At 37.6% G+C, this 16,484-nt stretch overlaps 1 protein-coding gene across 6 annotated transcripts in view; it reads right to left on the reverse strand.

Annotated features, from left to right (window-relative positions):
• Window positions 1-16,484, reverse strand: part of LOC144476469 (uncharacterized) — a 434,992-nt gene that overhangs the window by 400,789 nt on the left and 17,719 nt on the right. For 2 of the 6 annotated variants that reach the window (XM_078193478.1, XM_078193475.1), the window contains exons 1-2: window positions 15,692-15,821; window positions 14,674-14,746 (exon numbers count right to left, since the gene is read on the reverse strand). The exons of 3 other annotated variants lie outside the window; for them this stretch is intronic. In XM_078193478.1, the coding sequence (XP_078049604.1) occupies window positions 14,674-14,716 (43 nt within the window). In that variant the 5' untranslated portion in view covers window positions 14,717-14,746; window positions 15,692-15,821. Of the gene's footprint in view, window positions 1-14,673; window positions 14,747-15,691; window positions 15,823-16,484 lie in introns of those variants that run through there. One more of the 6 variants, XM_078193472.1, reaches the window with a different exon arrangement.

Raw genomic sequence — 16,484 nt, forward strand, 5'->3', positions numbered from 1 at the left:
GTATACTCGTCCTACTTTAAATATATTATAACATACAGGCTTTTGAATTAGCAAATTTTTTGTGGCCACAAACATAAATATAAATATGTAAAAAACTTGAAAAAATACTACAAATAAAATTTTTTACAAAAATAATACTTTATTTCTTATAGAGAATGATAAAATATAAATGGCAATGGGAATGACTTCATATAATTTAGGCTTGGCAGCAAATGGGTTAAATAAAAGTGTGTTTTTTAGTCTAATAATTTTAATAAACTGAGAAGAAGGTGGCATTCCTCTTAGATTTATTTTACGTGTCATTATTAATTTTTCTACGTGTTATTTCCTAACCTGCAAATGGAAAATAATACTGATATGTACAGTATGTAAAATAATTTCACATTTTAAGAATTTTCTCCCATAAAAACAATGGGTACTGTCAGAATTTAAAATAAATTATATAATCGACATTGACTAGTTCTATTAGTCTAGGGTTACTTTTGCAGCAATAGTTTAATGTTGACAGTTGACTCATTCATAAATTAGTACGCAGTAAAGCAGCTGTAATCGTAAACGATCGCGTCATCCGGAGCAATTTAAAATTCCATTGCGATTATTATTCTAATGAATATTGCTAAGCTTATTTACGATATGGTACAGTCGTCGAGAAGCTTTTGAAAGTGCTTTCAGGAAGTGAAGTGTTCGAAGCTAGAGAAAATGTAGGAAATACTACTATATTTTACAGGTGTCGGTAGTAGAATGTGGCAGACCTCTAAAACGGATAACTTAGGGATCAATAAATAGTTCAACGATTTAAATTCGCCGCACTAAAAAGATGAACGAAGTGTGCCTACCGGTTTGTATGTAACCAAGCATATTAATAAACTGTTCGGTAGAGTAAACAAGCTTGAATTTAATTAGAGTTTCGATTTTATTTGATTGTGCGGATATCCGGCGGTTTAACGAACGAAGCCTTCATCCGAGAAGCGATCGTAAAATCTCGGCTACAATTCTGCCCGCTATGGAAGACCAATCAATCCTCTTCCTTCTGCTATAGGTGCAGTCATTATAATATCAGCCATACGCTCCAGACATTAGAAAAACCCACTTCCCGGAAAATCGCAATTCGAACTGCTTTGCTGTTATCAATCACTTTTAATATTGCTGAAAACATCTGAAACTTGTTCGTCGACGTGTAACAAAATTACCACAGTCGGTCACACTGAAAATCATCCAACCATTTCTTCAATAATATTTACGAATCGAAGACCACTCTGGTAGTCTATAAAACGATTGCATATCGTTTGTCGTCCACGACAAATTGCAAAATCACCGTAAAATTACGTTGACAGGTCTCAGGTAGTCACGCGTATAAATAACGAACGCGTCAGTCGACCTTTAACCCGATTTCGCGAAGATCCCGACACCGCCGGCGGAAGTACGCGTTCCCGCGAATATTCGATTGTGTTTCGTGCTCGTTAAGGCTGGTCGTGAATCAAGAAGGCGTGCACCGAATGATGCAACGCGAAAAACAAGCGGCGGCGAATTAGCGGGCTTCTAACGAGTGAGGCGCAGCAATTTGTTGCGCGTTCCACGCAAATAGCTGTGCGAATAGGTCAACCGTACAGCGCGGTCCGTGGATAATGTATCTGTCGGTCATAAATCAACATTTTCAATTTCTTTGAATTTAACTCTGTACAGGTGTCGCTCGAAAAAAAGTCTCGCACTTTATACTTCACCGTATCTCGTGTATCCCCGCGGTTCTCTTGTTCCGTGAAAATCGGAGCAGTCGTCGAGAACGTTTCACTCCGGTTTCATTTGAATCCATTCTATTTCCTCGCTTTATTTTAATTTCTAATTGTGAGCGGAATGTAGACCACTCTACGTCGTTTTATTAATCCAATTTTTTCGCCCACTTTTATATCCTCAGCCTCTTGCATAATGAACGGCAATCTCGTGTGCAGATCGCCCGGATCTCTGTGTTATTCCAACGTAGGAAAACTTTGTACGTGCTATTTATACTTGAGAAAAATACAGTCCGTCTAATTTGAATCAACGGGGTCGTTTCGAATAGATATTTATGTAGATTATTATTACCTGCTTGAATTCTTTTTAGCCGAATATTTGATTTATTATATGAACAAATTTGTATCCAAATAAATTTCTATGCTATCGAATATATTTATTCGATAATTCTGTATAAAGGTATGAATTTTCGTAAGACTCGGCGATCTAGATATACATAGATTGATGCAATCCATGATGCAATGTATTGAAGTCACAAGTTTCACAGATTGTGCCTGCATCAACATTTTTTGTCTGTTTCCGCATGCCGGAAAAATTGCTCTGTTGCGTTGTAGATCACTTCTTGTGTCATAAGAGACAAAGTCGATAATCGCGAGACGGCGGGACTGCGCGCGGCGTTGCAACTTCCGAGAGGTATTTATCCCAGTCGCGTAACAAGCGGAGAAGGTAGACCGACCAGGTCAAAATGATTTATTATCGAAAAGTGGAAGGCCGCTCAAGGTTTTCCTTCTGTCCAATATTCTTTCCAGCCCGTTCCTTGTGCCGCGATCCCGCGCACAACGCAGCTTGTGCAATTGCAATTAAAGCGTGAATCGAACGTGAGCGGAATTTCGTTGCGTCGACTGGCGTTTCGATGATCGATGTTTTTGCGGAACGGGAGAAATGGCTGATGATTTTTCCAAGCAGATTCGTTTCGGTTGTCGATTAATCTTGGCGCGATATTTAGGTTACAATTGAGGCACGAAAGGATCGCGGTACTGTCGGTATCATGAATTTTATAAACGTTATGAATAACGGGTCAACGACCACAGGAAAAATCATATACATAATCGATAACGGGAGCAATTGTCGACTATGCAGAAATGCATAGCTGGAATATATGTAATGATGTTTGTATTTTAACGAGGAAAATGTATCTATAATAAGATGTATAAATGTATTTATAGCAATAAGGCCAGTTATTAACTAGTTCTTGAAATCTTTAGCATTTTAGTCTTTAGCACATATTACGAGTTTTATTTCTTTTAGGTGAAATTACTGTGTATTCTTTTTGAGATAGTAAAACTATCAATTTGTTAATTTTTTTCAATTTCGGAACAATCGACTTCCATTTCGGAATTTAAGGAAGATTTTCGACGTTGCCTTCTTCAGACAGCACCGATCATTTTATTTTCATTATCGCAGAGAATATTAAGTTTAAAAAATTAATTTCAAATTAAATTGTTAATTAGATTACAATGTCTGACGACCTGTACCATTCGTAAGCAAAGTAGGTTTTAGCCTGAGATTCATCTTATTGTGAACACGGTAAACATGTTGGATCGACGTCCTCTGTGATCTCGGAACATTAATGACCCCTGTTAGCGACGGTATATTTGATTTTTGCTGGAGTCATTAAAGATATACATGATTAATGCGAGTCGATGAACGTTTCTTGCACGGAACCAAGAATTGAGACGAGTCCAGGGTCCCTTTTTACGTCGGACGCGTTCAATAACAAGTGGCCAACATGCTCGCGACGGGTTTCACTACGCAAATGACCACGTGTTGCCAGGAACTGGCGGACTTGTTCAAAAGAGACAATTAGGACCGTCCTGGCAGGTCTCCATAAAATGACGCTGAAACGGCTTTTAAGCTTCCAGAAGAGTTGCGTGCACAAGAGGATTAAGTAGAGCAGAGGGTCAGCACATTAACCACGCCATTACAAAGAGTCCCAATTACGTATGTGCAATGCATTAACAACGGGCACGTGACTCATACGGGTCCACACAACCTACATAAAACGTCGCCTAATTTTGCCTTTTTACCGTCAGTGAAACATCGCCAGTGCAAGGTACGCCAAAAGTTTTGAGTCAGTCAACAATTTTAATATTGTGTAGCGCAATATTTTTGAACAACTAATAAAACGTTAAGGAGTTGACGTTTGTTAACATCTTAGGCATAGCTGAATTTTGCGCAAATGAATTTGTTCATAACTAATTACCATTTTTCTTGATATGCACTTTTCTTAGTATATAGTTAATATATTGTATATACACACTGTCACTTCAATCGTTTACTTTAACAACTAATAATATAATTGAGTGAAACAGCCACGAAAGCCACTATAATGGAACCTCGTGCCTAAGAGGTTAAATTATCGACAACTATCAAAAATAAGTAAAGATTTGTGGTAAGTTAGCTAGCAATTTCTATTTCCAACTTGCAACGTTCTTACAATGATATATCACATCTGGTGACCAGAAGTTGAATGTCAACTGAATCCTAGATCCCTAATTCACTCGGTTAACCTTTAGCCTTCACTAGACGAACAATGTGGATGACTTCATGAATGCAGTTCTTCGAGAAGCAGCGATGTCACTATTAAATTTACGGATTGATTTTTTAACGAAAGGACTAAAATATACTGAAGGCCATAAGAACGATCCACCCAACTTTCCTTATGGTATTTGTATTTTATTTGTAGAATAAGAAATAGAAAATGAGTGAATAGTTAGATTGAGAGTTTATAAAATGCTTACTTAACTGGATTCAAAACTTTCAAATCTGTTCAAATAGAATTTTTCCAAAGAAATAGTTTAGCTTATTGTAAATAATATTTCAGTTACCTTAATTAGCTTATCATTTATATTAAATGACATTTTACGCTTCTATCAATTGCATCAGGCTTCAACAATCTGCTAGGTAACAGTATCGAGCAGTACATTCCTTCAGCATGCCGCAGATATAAGAAAACAAAAATCTTGGTGTATTGATTACCTAATCATATCGATGTCTAATCTTTATTACTAAGAATAACATCGAGTAGTTTTCGGTAAGTCTCGGTCGACAATTACCGTTCAACGTAAGCCGGGAATTCCTGTTTCTTCGAAACGTTCTTCTCTGCAATGAAACATTCAAATTCTCCGCGCGAGCACGGTATAACAACTGCATAATGCACTCGACAGTTTTTCCCGACAAATCCGGCTCGTTCCGAACATAAAAACACGCGCAATGCACTCGCACGACCTGCGATATACGTTTCTAATATTCAATTACATGCCGGCCGGCTGATGATTACACCTCGGAATGGCACGTACACGTGCGATTCCGCTGGCTACAAGGTATCCAGGATAATAATAATCGAGCCGCGGCGGCGGCGGACCTTCGACGAGGTTCACGTCGTCGAGCATTACGTCGACAATCGTTTCTGCGTTTCGATTAGTTATCAGTGGCGCAAATCTAATTTGCGGGTGACTCGATCGAGTTACCTGCACGAAACAGCGTACACTGATTTTGCTGCGAAGAAAATTTATTGATCGCTCAGCGGTACGATAAATCGGACATTGATACAGTGAAATAAACATTTAAAATGAATTTTAAAAATAGATACCAAATGTCTGTATTAATTGTACAATTGACAAAGGATGTACTTCTTTTAACAATTAGCTAATCGAATGGGGAGATCACCTCCACGTTTTAAATTAAGTCTTTGATGACTGAATGCACATTAATGACCGAATCGATATAATTTCCACGGTATACGAATATTGAAGATGTAATTGATACAGTAAAAGTTTGCTTTAAAATTTTTATTTAAGTAAATGAAATACTGTGGTTTTATCAAATTTTTTAGATTTTTAGCGCGCTCGTCTAAATATTAATAGATTTAATAAACTGAGAAGAGTGTAAGAAGATTTTTAAATTTATAAATTTATTGATAAATCGTAAAGTGTTTACAATGTACACCATTCATTACCAAATTATTGTGTAGCAAATGCAATATTTGTGTGTCCATTCAGAACAAGTTATTGGGTTCAGGCGATTTATTGAAATGTAAACATTACATTAAATTAAAATACTATTTATATGAAACTTTAGATTAATATTGTCATAATACAGTCTTAACATTTTCTCAAAAACTAATTGTCCCAGTTTACTCATGATTTACTACAGCCTACAAAAATATTAGACATTGTTAACACTACCATAGTGCAAGGTAAACCATTTTACATACAACATACTTTAATACACGATGACAGTGATAACACTTATAACTGATTGCATCACTGCACTTACAAACACGGAAAGATACCGGAACTTCAGAAAACACAAACGTATCATATTTATCTATTGTTTATGCACTAATCTCGATGATAACAGTGTATCAGTGCATTTGAACTGCGTATTCGATTCTCATTCCCTGCATCCCAAAGCTTTTAATGAATTAACTGTCTACATATTTTTATGCAATAATCTCGAGTAATTGTCAGATTGTCGATATTCTTTTTAACCCCTTGCACTATAACAACGAGTCAGACCCGTGGCGAACATTTCATACATAATTTAATAAATATAACTGCCAGTCGTTTCTATTAAATTGAAACAAAATTTGAATCTTCTATCGTTAAAATTTGGAAATAGAAGTAAATGATAACAATCAACAAATACTAATCGACGCAGTTTCGAAAGAGATCGTAGTGCAAAGGGTTAAAGTCAAAGAATTTCTACCAGTAAACCTACAAAAAAGAATCGAGCAACAGACGATCGAGCATCGACCCGCACGTTTAACCGATCGCTGGCCGTATGCGGAATACCGCGGCACGGTTATTGGTGAATTGTTAATTATCGGAGCCGAAGCTAGCCAGAACAGAAAACGACAATGACGTAATCGCGGTTACCAGTCGATATCGAAAGAAAGACAACCGTTTAAATAGACCTTTCACCCTGGCAACCCCGATTCGAGCCTCTGCTAATACGAACGACTAATTTTTTAACGAAGAATTCATGCCGAATGAATTGACTTTAAACGATCTCGTTTATCGTATGCAATAATGCAGAAAAATGCAAGCATTTCCTGACGAACGTGCGGGCAAAATGTTAACCCCTTGTTGTCGTATTAAATTTATAGATAAGTTCATGCTGGTCGGAACTGATTTTCGTTGAGCGAACAATACATAATACGTTAGATTAAGGAGGAAAAACAAAATTTATTAATTCTTTTTTAAAGTTTAGATATATGCAATACAATAATATACTTTAATTTGATGTAATAATGAAAAAAATAAATAATGTCAAACATTTCGTAAAATTAAAGTAATATGTTTCATTAATTTGAAATTAAAAAGTTAAGTTATGTAACATGAATTACTTGTTCAATATTCAATAATAATATAACAACAGAGATATAAACACTCTTGAAAAGCGCCTTTAATATATGTGAGGAAAGCATCTTTACTTATATTAAATTTACCGCGTAAATAGGTCGATAAGTTAGATCTCCAATAGTAATAAGATAATTGAACGAATAGACATGTGGCGTCAGTGCGACAATATAAGCCGAAGTACAAAGAATTGAAATTAAGTATAAGAAAGTTAATAAAGAAAGATAGTGTGAATAACAACATTGAATGTTGTTTCTTTGTTATTACAGGTAGAATAAATAATTATTATATAAGTATTATAATAAGTATTATCTTGTTCAGAATAATAAAATCTTTGTTATTACAGAGAAACAATTCTACCCATTATTCGCCAGCAACCTGCACATTGAATAAATCATTATATATATATATATATATATATATGTGTATATATATATTTTTAATTTTCATTCTAATTTAAGTTCGTGACAATTTGAAATTTTCACAGTCCAAGTTACAAGAACAGACAATTATATCAAATACTTTGATTAAAGCCAACTAAAAATGAGTATCGGATTGCAAATTCAGATCATTTTATTTACGCCTTCATTTCAACCTGTGAACCATAATATGTTTTAAAAATATATGAGAGAACATGTCTTCAAACCGAAACAAAATAACGCAGAGATAAACGTCATCGACAGGACAGCTAGACATCGAATTCATACAAATTGGTGACGACAGGTCACTCGTGCAGAAGAGGATTCGAGCTACTAGAGATATTTAAAATTGTGTCAAAGCTGGTACAATTTGCGAGCACGCGAAATCTACGACCGGCCAGGGCGTTACCGTACAAAAGGAAAAGGCAGCTGCACTTTTCTGGCCTGGCCTGAAAAGCGGCGAGAACAATGCCTTGTGAATTGCGCCGCGACAATGCGCGCGAAGAATAGAGCCGAGTTCCCTCGTATCCTCGTATCCGCGGCGCATGTACTTTCGACCGTTTCCGCGGGACACTTATCAAATTTTACGAATCCTGAGATAGTGGTTACTAGAACTGGTTGGTGACTGTCCTCGAGCAAATATTGCCACAGTCCCCGGAACAGTATGGGGCGCACCGGGCAACTGCCAATGGGAACGTCCGAGGATTTGCTGAACGCAAACAGACCGTAGATATAAATTAGGAACTGTCATGCTTAATAACGGCGAGATACCTCTGCGGTCTTTGTCCACAAAAGAGACGAAGATGCCAGCTGCGTTGCCGTGAAAAGCAGCTGGAAACAATGCCTCGCGAATAAGAGGATATGTGCACGAATGAGAAAACTGACAATCCATACTGAATTCTACATTCAAGCACAGAGCAAAATATATTCATCAAATGATATTATTGTAATTGAATTAATTTTAATGCAAGCTTTAATTATCTCTTCAAGTATATCTCTGCTGGATCCGTCACTCCGTACAAAAGTATAAATCGCTTCCTACAGAGTACGTGACTGGGCGTCTGGTTTTCTAATATGTTTTCCTTTGATGTACAAGGACCTTGGTCCGTTTCTTACTAAATAAATAAATAATTGAACTTAAATCGCGGCTAGATTAATTGTTACGACGAATCGAGATGCCATGCTTATATTTTCTTCCAGAACTATTGACACCATATAATAAAGTTTTCATGAGAAATATTTGAATGAGCTTGTTTATTGATGTACATATAATAATAAAAATTGCGCTAAATTTGACCAAATGCGATCCTGTCATTACCATGATCAGTATAATGATCATATAAATTCGAGAAAGTATTTTCCCGTCATCTATAATGAACTCAAATTGCGCATACAATGCTGACGGAATTGAAACACTTGATTCAATGTTGTCTAAAGATACTTTATACAGCCGAGAGATTAACCCTTAGGGCTCTAAATACTCCCGGTCGAAACGGTCAGTAGGGACGGCGCGCGGCTAGCGCTGACGGTCGCTGGGGACGGAATACTTTTATGCTAGACTGAACTGAGTATTTAAGGCGCAAACAGTAATAAATTATAGTAATCTTTTTTCACGGGGTTAAATAATTCAAGAGTGTTTATTTAAATTACTAACGAGTGCCCCTGTATTATTTTTGAAAAAAAGTAACTGCATATTGATCGAAAAAATCGACAGACGCATATATGCGCCCTTAGTCCACGCCGATGACTTAGAGTAAACGCATATCTCCGTCTTTCAGCCACAACGGCGACTTCCGCCAAACGCATATATGCGTCCACAGAGCCCTAAGAGTTAACGAAAGTACAGGCGAAACATCGATACCGTAAACCCGTTCACGGGTTAGAAAAAGAGTCACGGACTCGGTTCGGAAACCGAGCGTCTAAACTGGGATAGCCCTTTGAAGCGAACAATAGCGCGAGGAGGAAAGCGAGGAGGGAAAAGCTGGCGCGCGCCTTTTGATACCGGCAACACGATTTCCGTTGTTGACCTAGGCCACGATTCATGAGCACGTGCTACGGCAGCGCGCGTCGCTCCGTCACTCGTCGATCGTGGGGCACGTGAGACGCCTTCGAACAATCGGCCGGCTGGATGAGGAGACTCATTCGCGCGTCGCGTTGCAGCAGGGAACAGGAATCGGGGCATCGAGCCAAACCACGGTGATTCACTTGTTTGCGGGGGAGGGGGGGGCCTGTCCAAACGCAAGACGCGGAAAATTGGAAGTAGGTCCGAGGTGGTCCGACGAGGAAATCTGGACGCGGCTGCTGCGTCGACCGCGATGACGCAGACACAATCTAGTGATTTACCGACCTCTAAAAGTAACTAACGCATGTTGCGTGTGTTGACGATGAGAAGACTGTTTATTTCAAGCTTCCGCCATTTTTATTAAGCACGTTTACAGAAAGGAATTTATTCAATCATTTTCTAAGAGAGAATCTTCATAATTTTAACAATTTTGAAGTAGCCGATCTCAAAATAATCTGAAATTAACCTCTTCAGGGATATATTTTTATAGCAGGGAATAATCTATTTAATTGTTTCAGTTTTTCAACTGATTCTCATTTTCTTTATACTTAGAATAATTATAATTTCAAGAAAATAAACGTACACATACGTGGCAGTATATCTGAAGAGGTTAAGATTATCGACTTTAAGCGCTTTGTTCTCTGAATAACAAGAGACAGATATAGCTAACCCCTTGCGCTATAATAACGAGTCAGACTCGTGGTGATTATATGCAAGCTCTACTAAATATGAATATTATTAATTTCTTCTACATCGAAGTAAAAATAAATTCTTCTGTTATTAAAGTATAGAAACGAAGGTAAATAAAGACAATACAGGAAACAAAAATTGTCTGCTCCTATTAGGAAAATAATTAAGCACGAATAAGTGCTAATCATCACAGCATGAAAGGAGTAATAGTGTAAAGGGTTAAATTGTATCAAATTAAAGTTTCATGACTCTGAAACATTTTGAGCTATACTTCACAGAATATTTGTTGTTTAAAGTGACGAAGTTGTGTTGAAATGTAGGAATTCTAGTTAGAAATGAGATTGAAATATCTTGCGTAGAATAAACAAAGAACAGGAAGAATGTAATGCATTTTTAACCTAGAAAATTTACGTTAAACTTGAAATATTGCAACAAAACTGTGATTTATCATATACCATGAAGAATTGGTTTTTTATGATATGTTGTACATCATTTTCCGTAAATTGTGACACGCTGATTTAAAATTCTATCGTAAAATTTATCCACTTCAACATTATGAAAAAAAAGTATAGGGTTATCAAATCATTTCAACATTCAACATTATTAATAAATACTAATCGAATATGTTTTCCACATCTAATAGTGATAAGCTTTATGAAAAGTAACGATTTTTTATATAAACCTCTATTTTCACATTTCTCCGTTCTCGAAAATATAAATTCTTCCGAACACCTAATCTATCCAAAACTATTTATCTTGCTATCAAATCTCGAAAAATGAAGCGAATTCGAGGAGAAGCGAATATCGAGGATGAGAATTGACTGAACTTGCTGGCATCAATTTTAGTCCGAATAACAATATTTATAAACGCGGATACTGCACGATGACAGATTCGTCACGCTCCGCGGCAGCTATTTTCGTCGCTTTGCCCACCCGCAATTTCGCGTCAAATCCAACGGCGCGAATGCATTTGCAACCTGTCGTGAAAGCTGCGGAAGTGATAACGGGTTCCCTCGTGCAGCATCGAACCAGTGCGAAGGAAATCGCCTTCGGTTTGCTTTAAGAAGCAAGGTGATATCGAAAGGACAACCGAGTACGGATGGCTTGTCGGCCTTTGTTTGTCCGTGGAAACCAGTTCTTAACTTCGGATAAGGAATTTCGCGGCGAAATCGATTAGCCGGTGAAACGGATACTTCTGTACGTGGAAATGTACCTGTGATAACGACAGTATCGCGGGGAAGTCTCGGCATTCAGACACCATGACGATTCTAACTGGAGGCGTTGCTATTGGGAAAATATCGACACTCTTCGATATAAACGCAAAAACTGTGTATTAGATATAAACTTTGAATGTTTTACTTTGGTAACAGGTTCTGGTATCTTATAAAAACTGTTCAGATTATTTTGAGATATTTATAAAATACCTGTTAATGTAACGCAAGGACAAGTTACTACTTTGAACATTGCATCGTATGTTATGCAAATGAAGTTAAAGTTTAATGAGTTTTTAAAATAAAATAGAAGTCATTGCGGGCGTTAATATGTCGAACGATTTATATAAAAATAATTCGTGCGGCGTAGATATAATACAAAAATGAAAACAAATTCTCGTTTCCGCAATTCCATTTATGGAGGCGTAAATTTCCATGCAGTCTGACAGTCTACAAATAGAAGGTTACTTCAAGAACCTATAACCAATGCTTTCTCGCAAATGAACAGTGGCCAGAATTGCCATGCCGCATTAAAACGTGCTTCCTGCGACAAGTTCAAGCAAACAGTGACGTATTTATATCGCTTTCTATTTCTACCGTTTTGCTGATCAATATCTTAACGATATTGTGCACATATATCGGTAAGCATCAATAAGTTATTCGAAACTGTGCTGTGGACCTTTATGCATGTATGACATGCGCAGGTTTGCGGAATACAAGAAAACCTTTACATTAGCAACAGCTAATAGTAAAATAGACCACGAAAACTAGAATAATTAATAGAAAGCATTCTCGATCTCAGTAACCTCTGATAAATTAGCGTATACCGTGATTGACTATTTAAGCACGAGATTAATCCTTAAAAACAAATATTAAAAATTGTTATCGCTATAAAAAGAAACAGAAAAATTCAGAATTTGTATAAAATACAGAACGAAATGTAAAAATTATTAATTATTGGTTCATACTTGGAGTTATTAACTGAATATTGTATAGTTATTTACTAGATAATGCACAGTGTGAGTGAGAATGCACTCACATAATATAACCTAAAAATTCTATTAATTTATATATTTAAACAAACTTTACCCATTTAAGAATAATATCTATCTATATACTGATAATACCGATATAATATCTATATACTGTATAATATGTGCCTTTATATTATTTACTAATTCATATGATCTCAACACATGATACAATTATACTAATATACATAAAGAATAGTTTCAAATATTTACCGATAGTAAACAAATACCTGGACAAATACCGTCATAACTTAAAATTAGTTATTGTCATACACAATTCTTGACTCGCCTTATATTTTCCAAAATATCGACATTTTTTAATAAAATAAATTCGTTTTTAAACTTTGGAGCATACAGTATACACATGTAATAATTACATAAATTGTTACAGTTTTTATTAAGTTAATACATGTAATAATTATTGACTACTATAATTGTAATTTTTAGATCAAATTACGTTAATTGGATGAAATCGAAAGCACGTAATTAGTTTTCAATTGATTTACGTATTTACAAAATATAGATTAGAATGAGATATAACCTATTCTGAAAAAAAACTATCTGAGTTGTCGAAATATTTTATTAAGTCAAAAAAAGCATTATCGTATATTTACTAAATTTTTAAGATAATGGCCAATCACTGTATATAGGTTAACAACTGTACACAGTAGCCTGTTCAAATTCAGAGAGCATTGCAATTACAACTTCCTTAACTTCGATCAATAGAAACGTTCAACACGTTGTTGCCGCGTGGACGAGTCGAGTGTTTTTCGTAGACTTCGCGCGAGAGAATCGTCGTCGGTTCCGGATCCCGTTGCTCGTTCCATGCAATTTAACGGCATAATCTTTAGGACCGGTTCAACGTTGCGGGATTGCAAATTCACGACGAATTTCGGCGCGTCGTTTCTTTCAGCGGCACGCATTGCAATCACCGAAGCGGTTTCCGCGTAGATCAGTTAATTCCGTTTTAGCGATTCGTCAGAGCGTTGCACGGTTTGACCCGGCAACGCGTTTCACGATGGAGGAGACTAAATTTTCCTGAAGCAATCGATCGTTCCGGCGTAGTCACGTGTCTGCAAGCTTTTGCAATGTTCGCGTTACACCCGGCAATTTTCTTGTTCGGAAAAGAAGAGTGGACGCGTGTGTTCCGCGGAGGATAGAGAAGTTCCATAGAGCCGCGGGCGATCGATATTACGCTAACTACGTACGCTAGCGATGACGTTACCTGATCACGAGACACGGAGCTTGTGTTTACTTTGCTCATTACCTTAATCACGCTACATTTTTGCCGTGTTAGTCAAACCCTGTTGCATCACGTTGCGCATTTCCGTCGTATTTACGTTTTCAGTGCTCGCGTCGTATACAATCAGGTTGCAGTCGAAAATGTAGAATGAAATTGTTTCATTCAAAAAACCTTGCTCGCGAGAAAATTGAGCTTGAATATTTATCGAGTGTACGTGCGACTGATTAATTATACACCGGGTGCAGATAAATTACCAGGGATTATACGGTAGTAATTATAAGCTCGAGAATACAAATTTTTAAATCGGATTTTCTCGGAAGCGGAATAATTTATCCAAAATTTTTATATATTTTTCCAGTTGAAATAAATTACTTTCTCACGTTTATCACTGGATCTTTATGTAAAGAAATAGAAGTTCAATTAAAATAACTTTCCTCTGTTAATAATTGTAATAAATAGAAAATAATGTATTAATGTCCTTCAATTGTTTTAATATCTTTATAGTTTTCTATTTGGCCACAGAATGAATGCTATTAACAAATTCGTAACAGTTGCAATTTTTATGCTATTTTTAGACTTGTTCGACAACGTTGATCATATTAGACATGACGTAGATAGTTAACAATTCGAAACAGCTACCAGAAAACTTGAATTCAGATGGAACAAGGGTTAAGTGCTGGTTTAAATAGAAAATTTGTTCCACGCTCGCGATTCGCTTTCCCATAGAAACACGCTGTCCTCGACGGTTGATCTTCGATGCACGTTGAATGGAGCCTAGTAGATTCTAATTAAATGATAATCACACAATCGAGAGCAAACGGTAGCCTCCGTTCGAGGCGAGAATGCTAAACTGTGTCATCACATACCTAAATCGGGCTGACCGTAGTCGGCGAGCATCGCGACGACCATTCTGAGCACTCACGATCCAGCCGCAACAAACTGTTTCACACCAAACAACGTACGATATAAATATGAAGTGGATCAGTCTGGCCGCGAGGGAAGAGGAGACGAAAAATCCAGCGAGAAGCAATCGATGACCGAAAATGGTGATCAACGCGGATCGAATATGAAAGTTAGGACAATTCTAGTGTATACGATGAATCATCCATTTGAAAGAACGTGTAGGCATACACATTGTCATGCAAACTACTAGAAATTTGCCTTATTTTCTATTCGCGTTGTTACCATAATTTGGTACAGATAATCCAGGACGTTTTACGAAAAACGTGTTTCAGTGCAAACGAAACAATGCTGCAATTTCGTTTTCCTTTGTTTCGTTTCTAAAAATGAATAATTCATAATCGTGCGACTTTCTAAACCACTCGTTGAGAAACTTTGAAAACACCGGGGCTGTCGAGACCGACTCCAGAGTCTGATAACCACAAAGACAACAATATATCTTCAAATATTAATTTCCGAGTGCCGCACAGCTTTTACGAAGTTTGCAAATTTTTTTAAATCATTGTAGATATCCTCAGCTTCTTAGAAGTCGTCGGCGTGGTTATTTTCTTCTACTCGCTATAAAAGCTCACAGCACACTAATTTAATTGTTCAACAGACAGAATTCTATGAAACGAGAACTTGTGGATTTGAGAAAAAAGGGCCAAGTCTCCGAGAATATTTGCAGATGTTTTTGCACGCTTAGCGTAGCTACGTGACACTCGAAAATTAATATTAGTTTCGTAAGTACACGGGTCACCACTGAATACGCCGATGAAACGTCACACCGCAACCTTGGCCCGTGAGATCGTCGACCTCGATGGTCGGAAAAATTCGCGGCAGAATTCGCCACCGAGCCCCGGCAAGAAATGTCTCTCCTCTTCCCTGGTGCGGCCAGTGTCGAGCACGAAAAAAAACCGTATCGAATGCGCGGTCTCGCCCTACCAGACGACTTTCTCGCGTTCGTTGTGTCTCGCGTGTGCCGGGAATGCGGCAGCCGGAATTCCGTCGTACTGCGTCCTTGACTTTCGCGTGGAAGACGCGTAACTGGCTCGTCCCGCTCGTCCAGGATCGCGATCAACGAGATTCGTTCTACGACTGCGTGAAGCCGAGTGCGGCCTCCGCGATGAATCAACCCCCTTCCCCCAACGAGTCGATGCACCGCTCTGCCCCCTCCTCTTCCCTTTACCTTCGCGATGCACTCGACGCCCTCGCGGACCAACGCGAGCGCCGCGACGCCGCCCGACCGGGATAAACGTAAGGGCTGCACGACGCGTCCAGCAGACAGAGGAGAACCGACTCATCGCGACTTGAAGCCTTTGTAGTACGTGCTGTTTCTTCCCCATTATTTCAGAATCTTTTAAAGACATTTTATAACCTTCTAGAAACGATGCGCCGCTGTAGTGACTTTCACGGATGTCATCTTTTTGAACGTCGCGCCAGATAATAGCAAAATTGAGAATATAGTGATAATATTAATAAATTGTATTATTAATTATTGAAGTAAATTATTAAAGTTGAAGTATAGGTATTGTGTCTTTAGGAAAAATTATAACAGGTATTTCAGTTAATAATAATGTCGATTTGGACAAGAGATTAGTATAGACAAATGATAAATTCACCGGATTTAACCCCTTCGGACTAGCACTTATTTCGATCAATGCAGCATGGGCTTTCAGAACAATTCCATTCTTATGAAGAAGTGAAAATTTCGCTTGATGAATGACCTCAAAGAACG

The sequence above is a fragment of the Augochlora pura genome, chromosome 10, assembly GCF_028453695.1.
Source record: "Augochlora pura isolate Apur16 chromosome 10, APUR_v2.2.1, whole genome shotgun sequence".
Classification (NCBI taxonomy): domain Eukaryota; kingdom Metazoa; phylum Arthropoda; class Insecta; order Hymenoptera; family Halictidae; genus Augochlora; species Augochlora pura.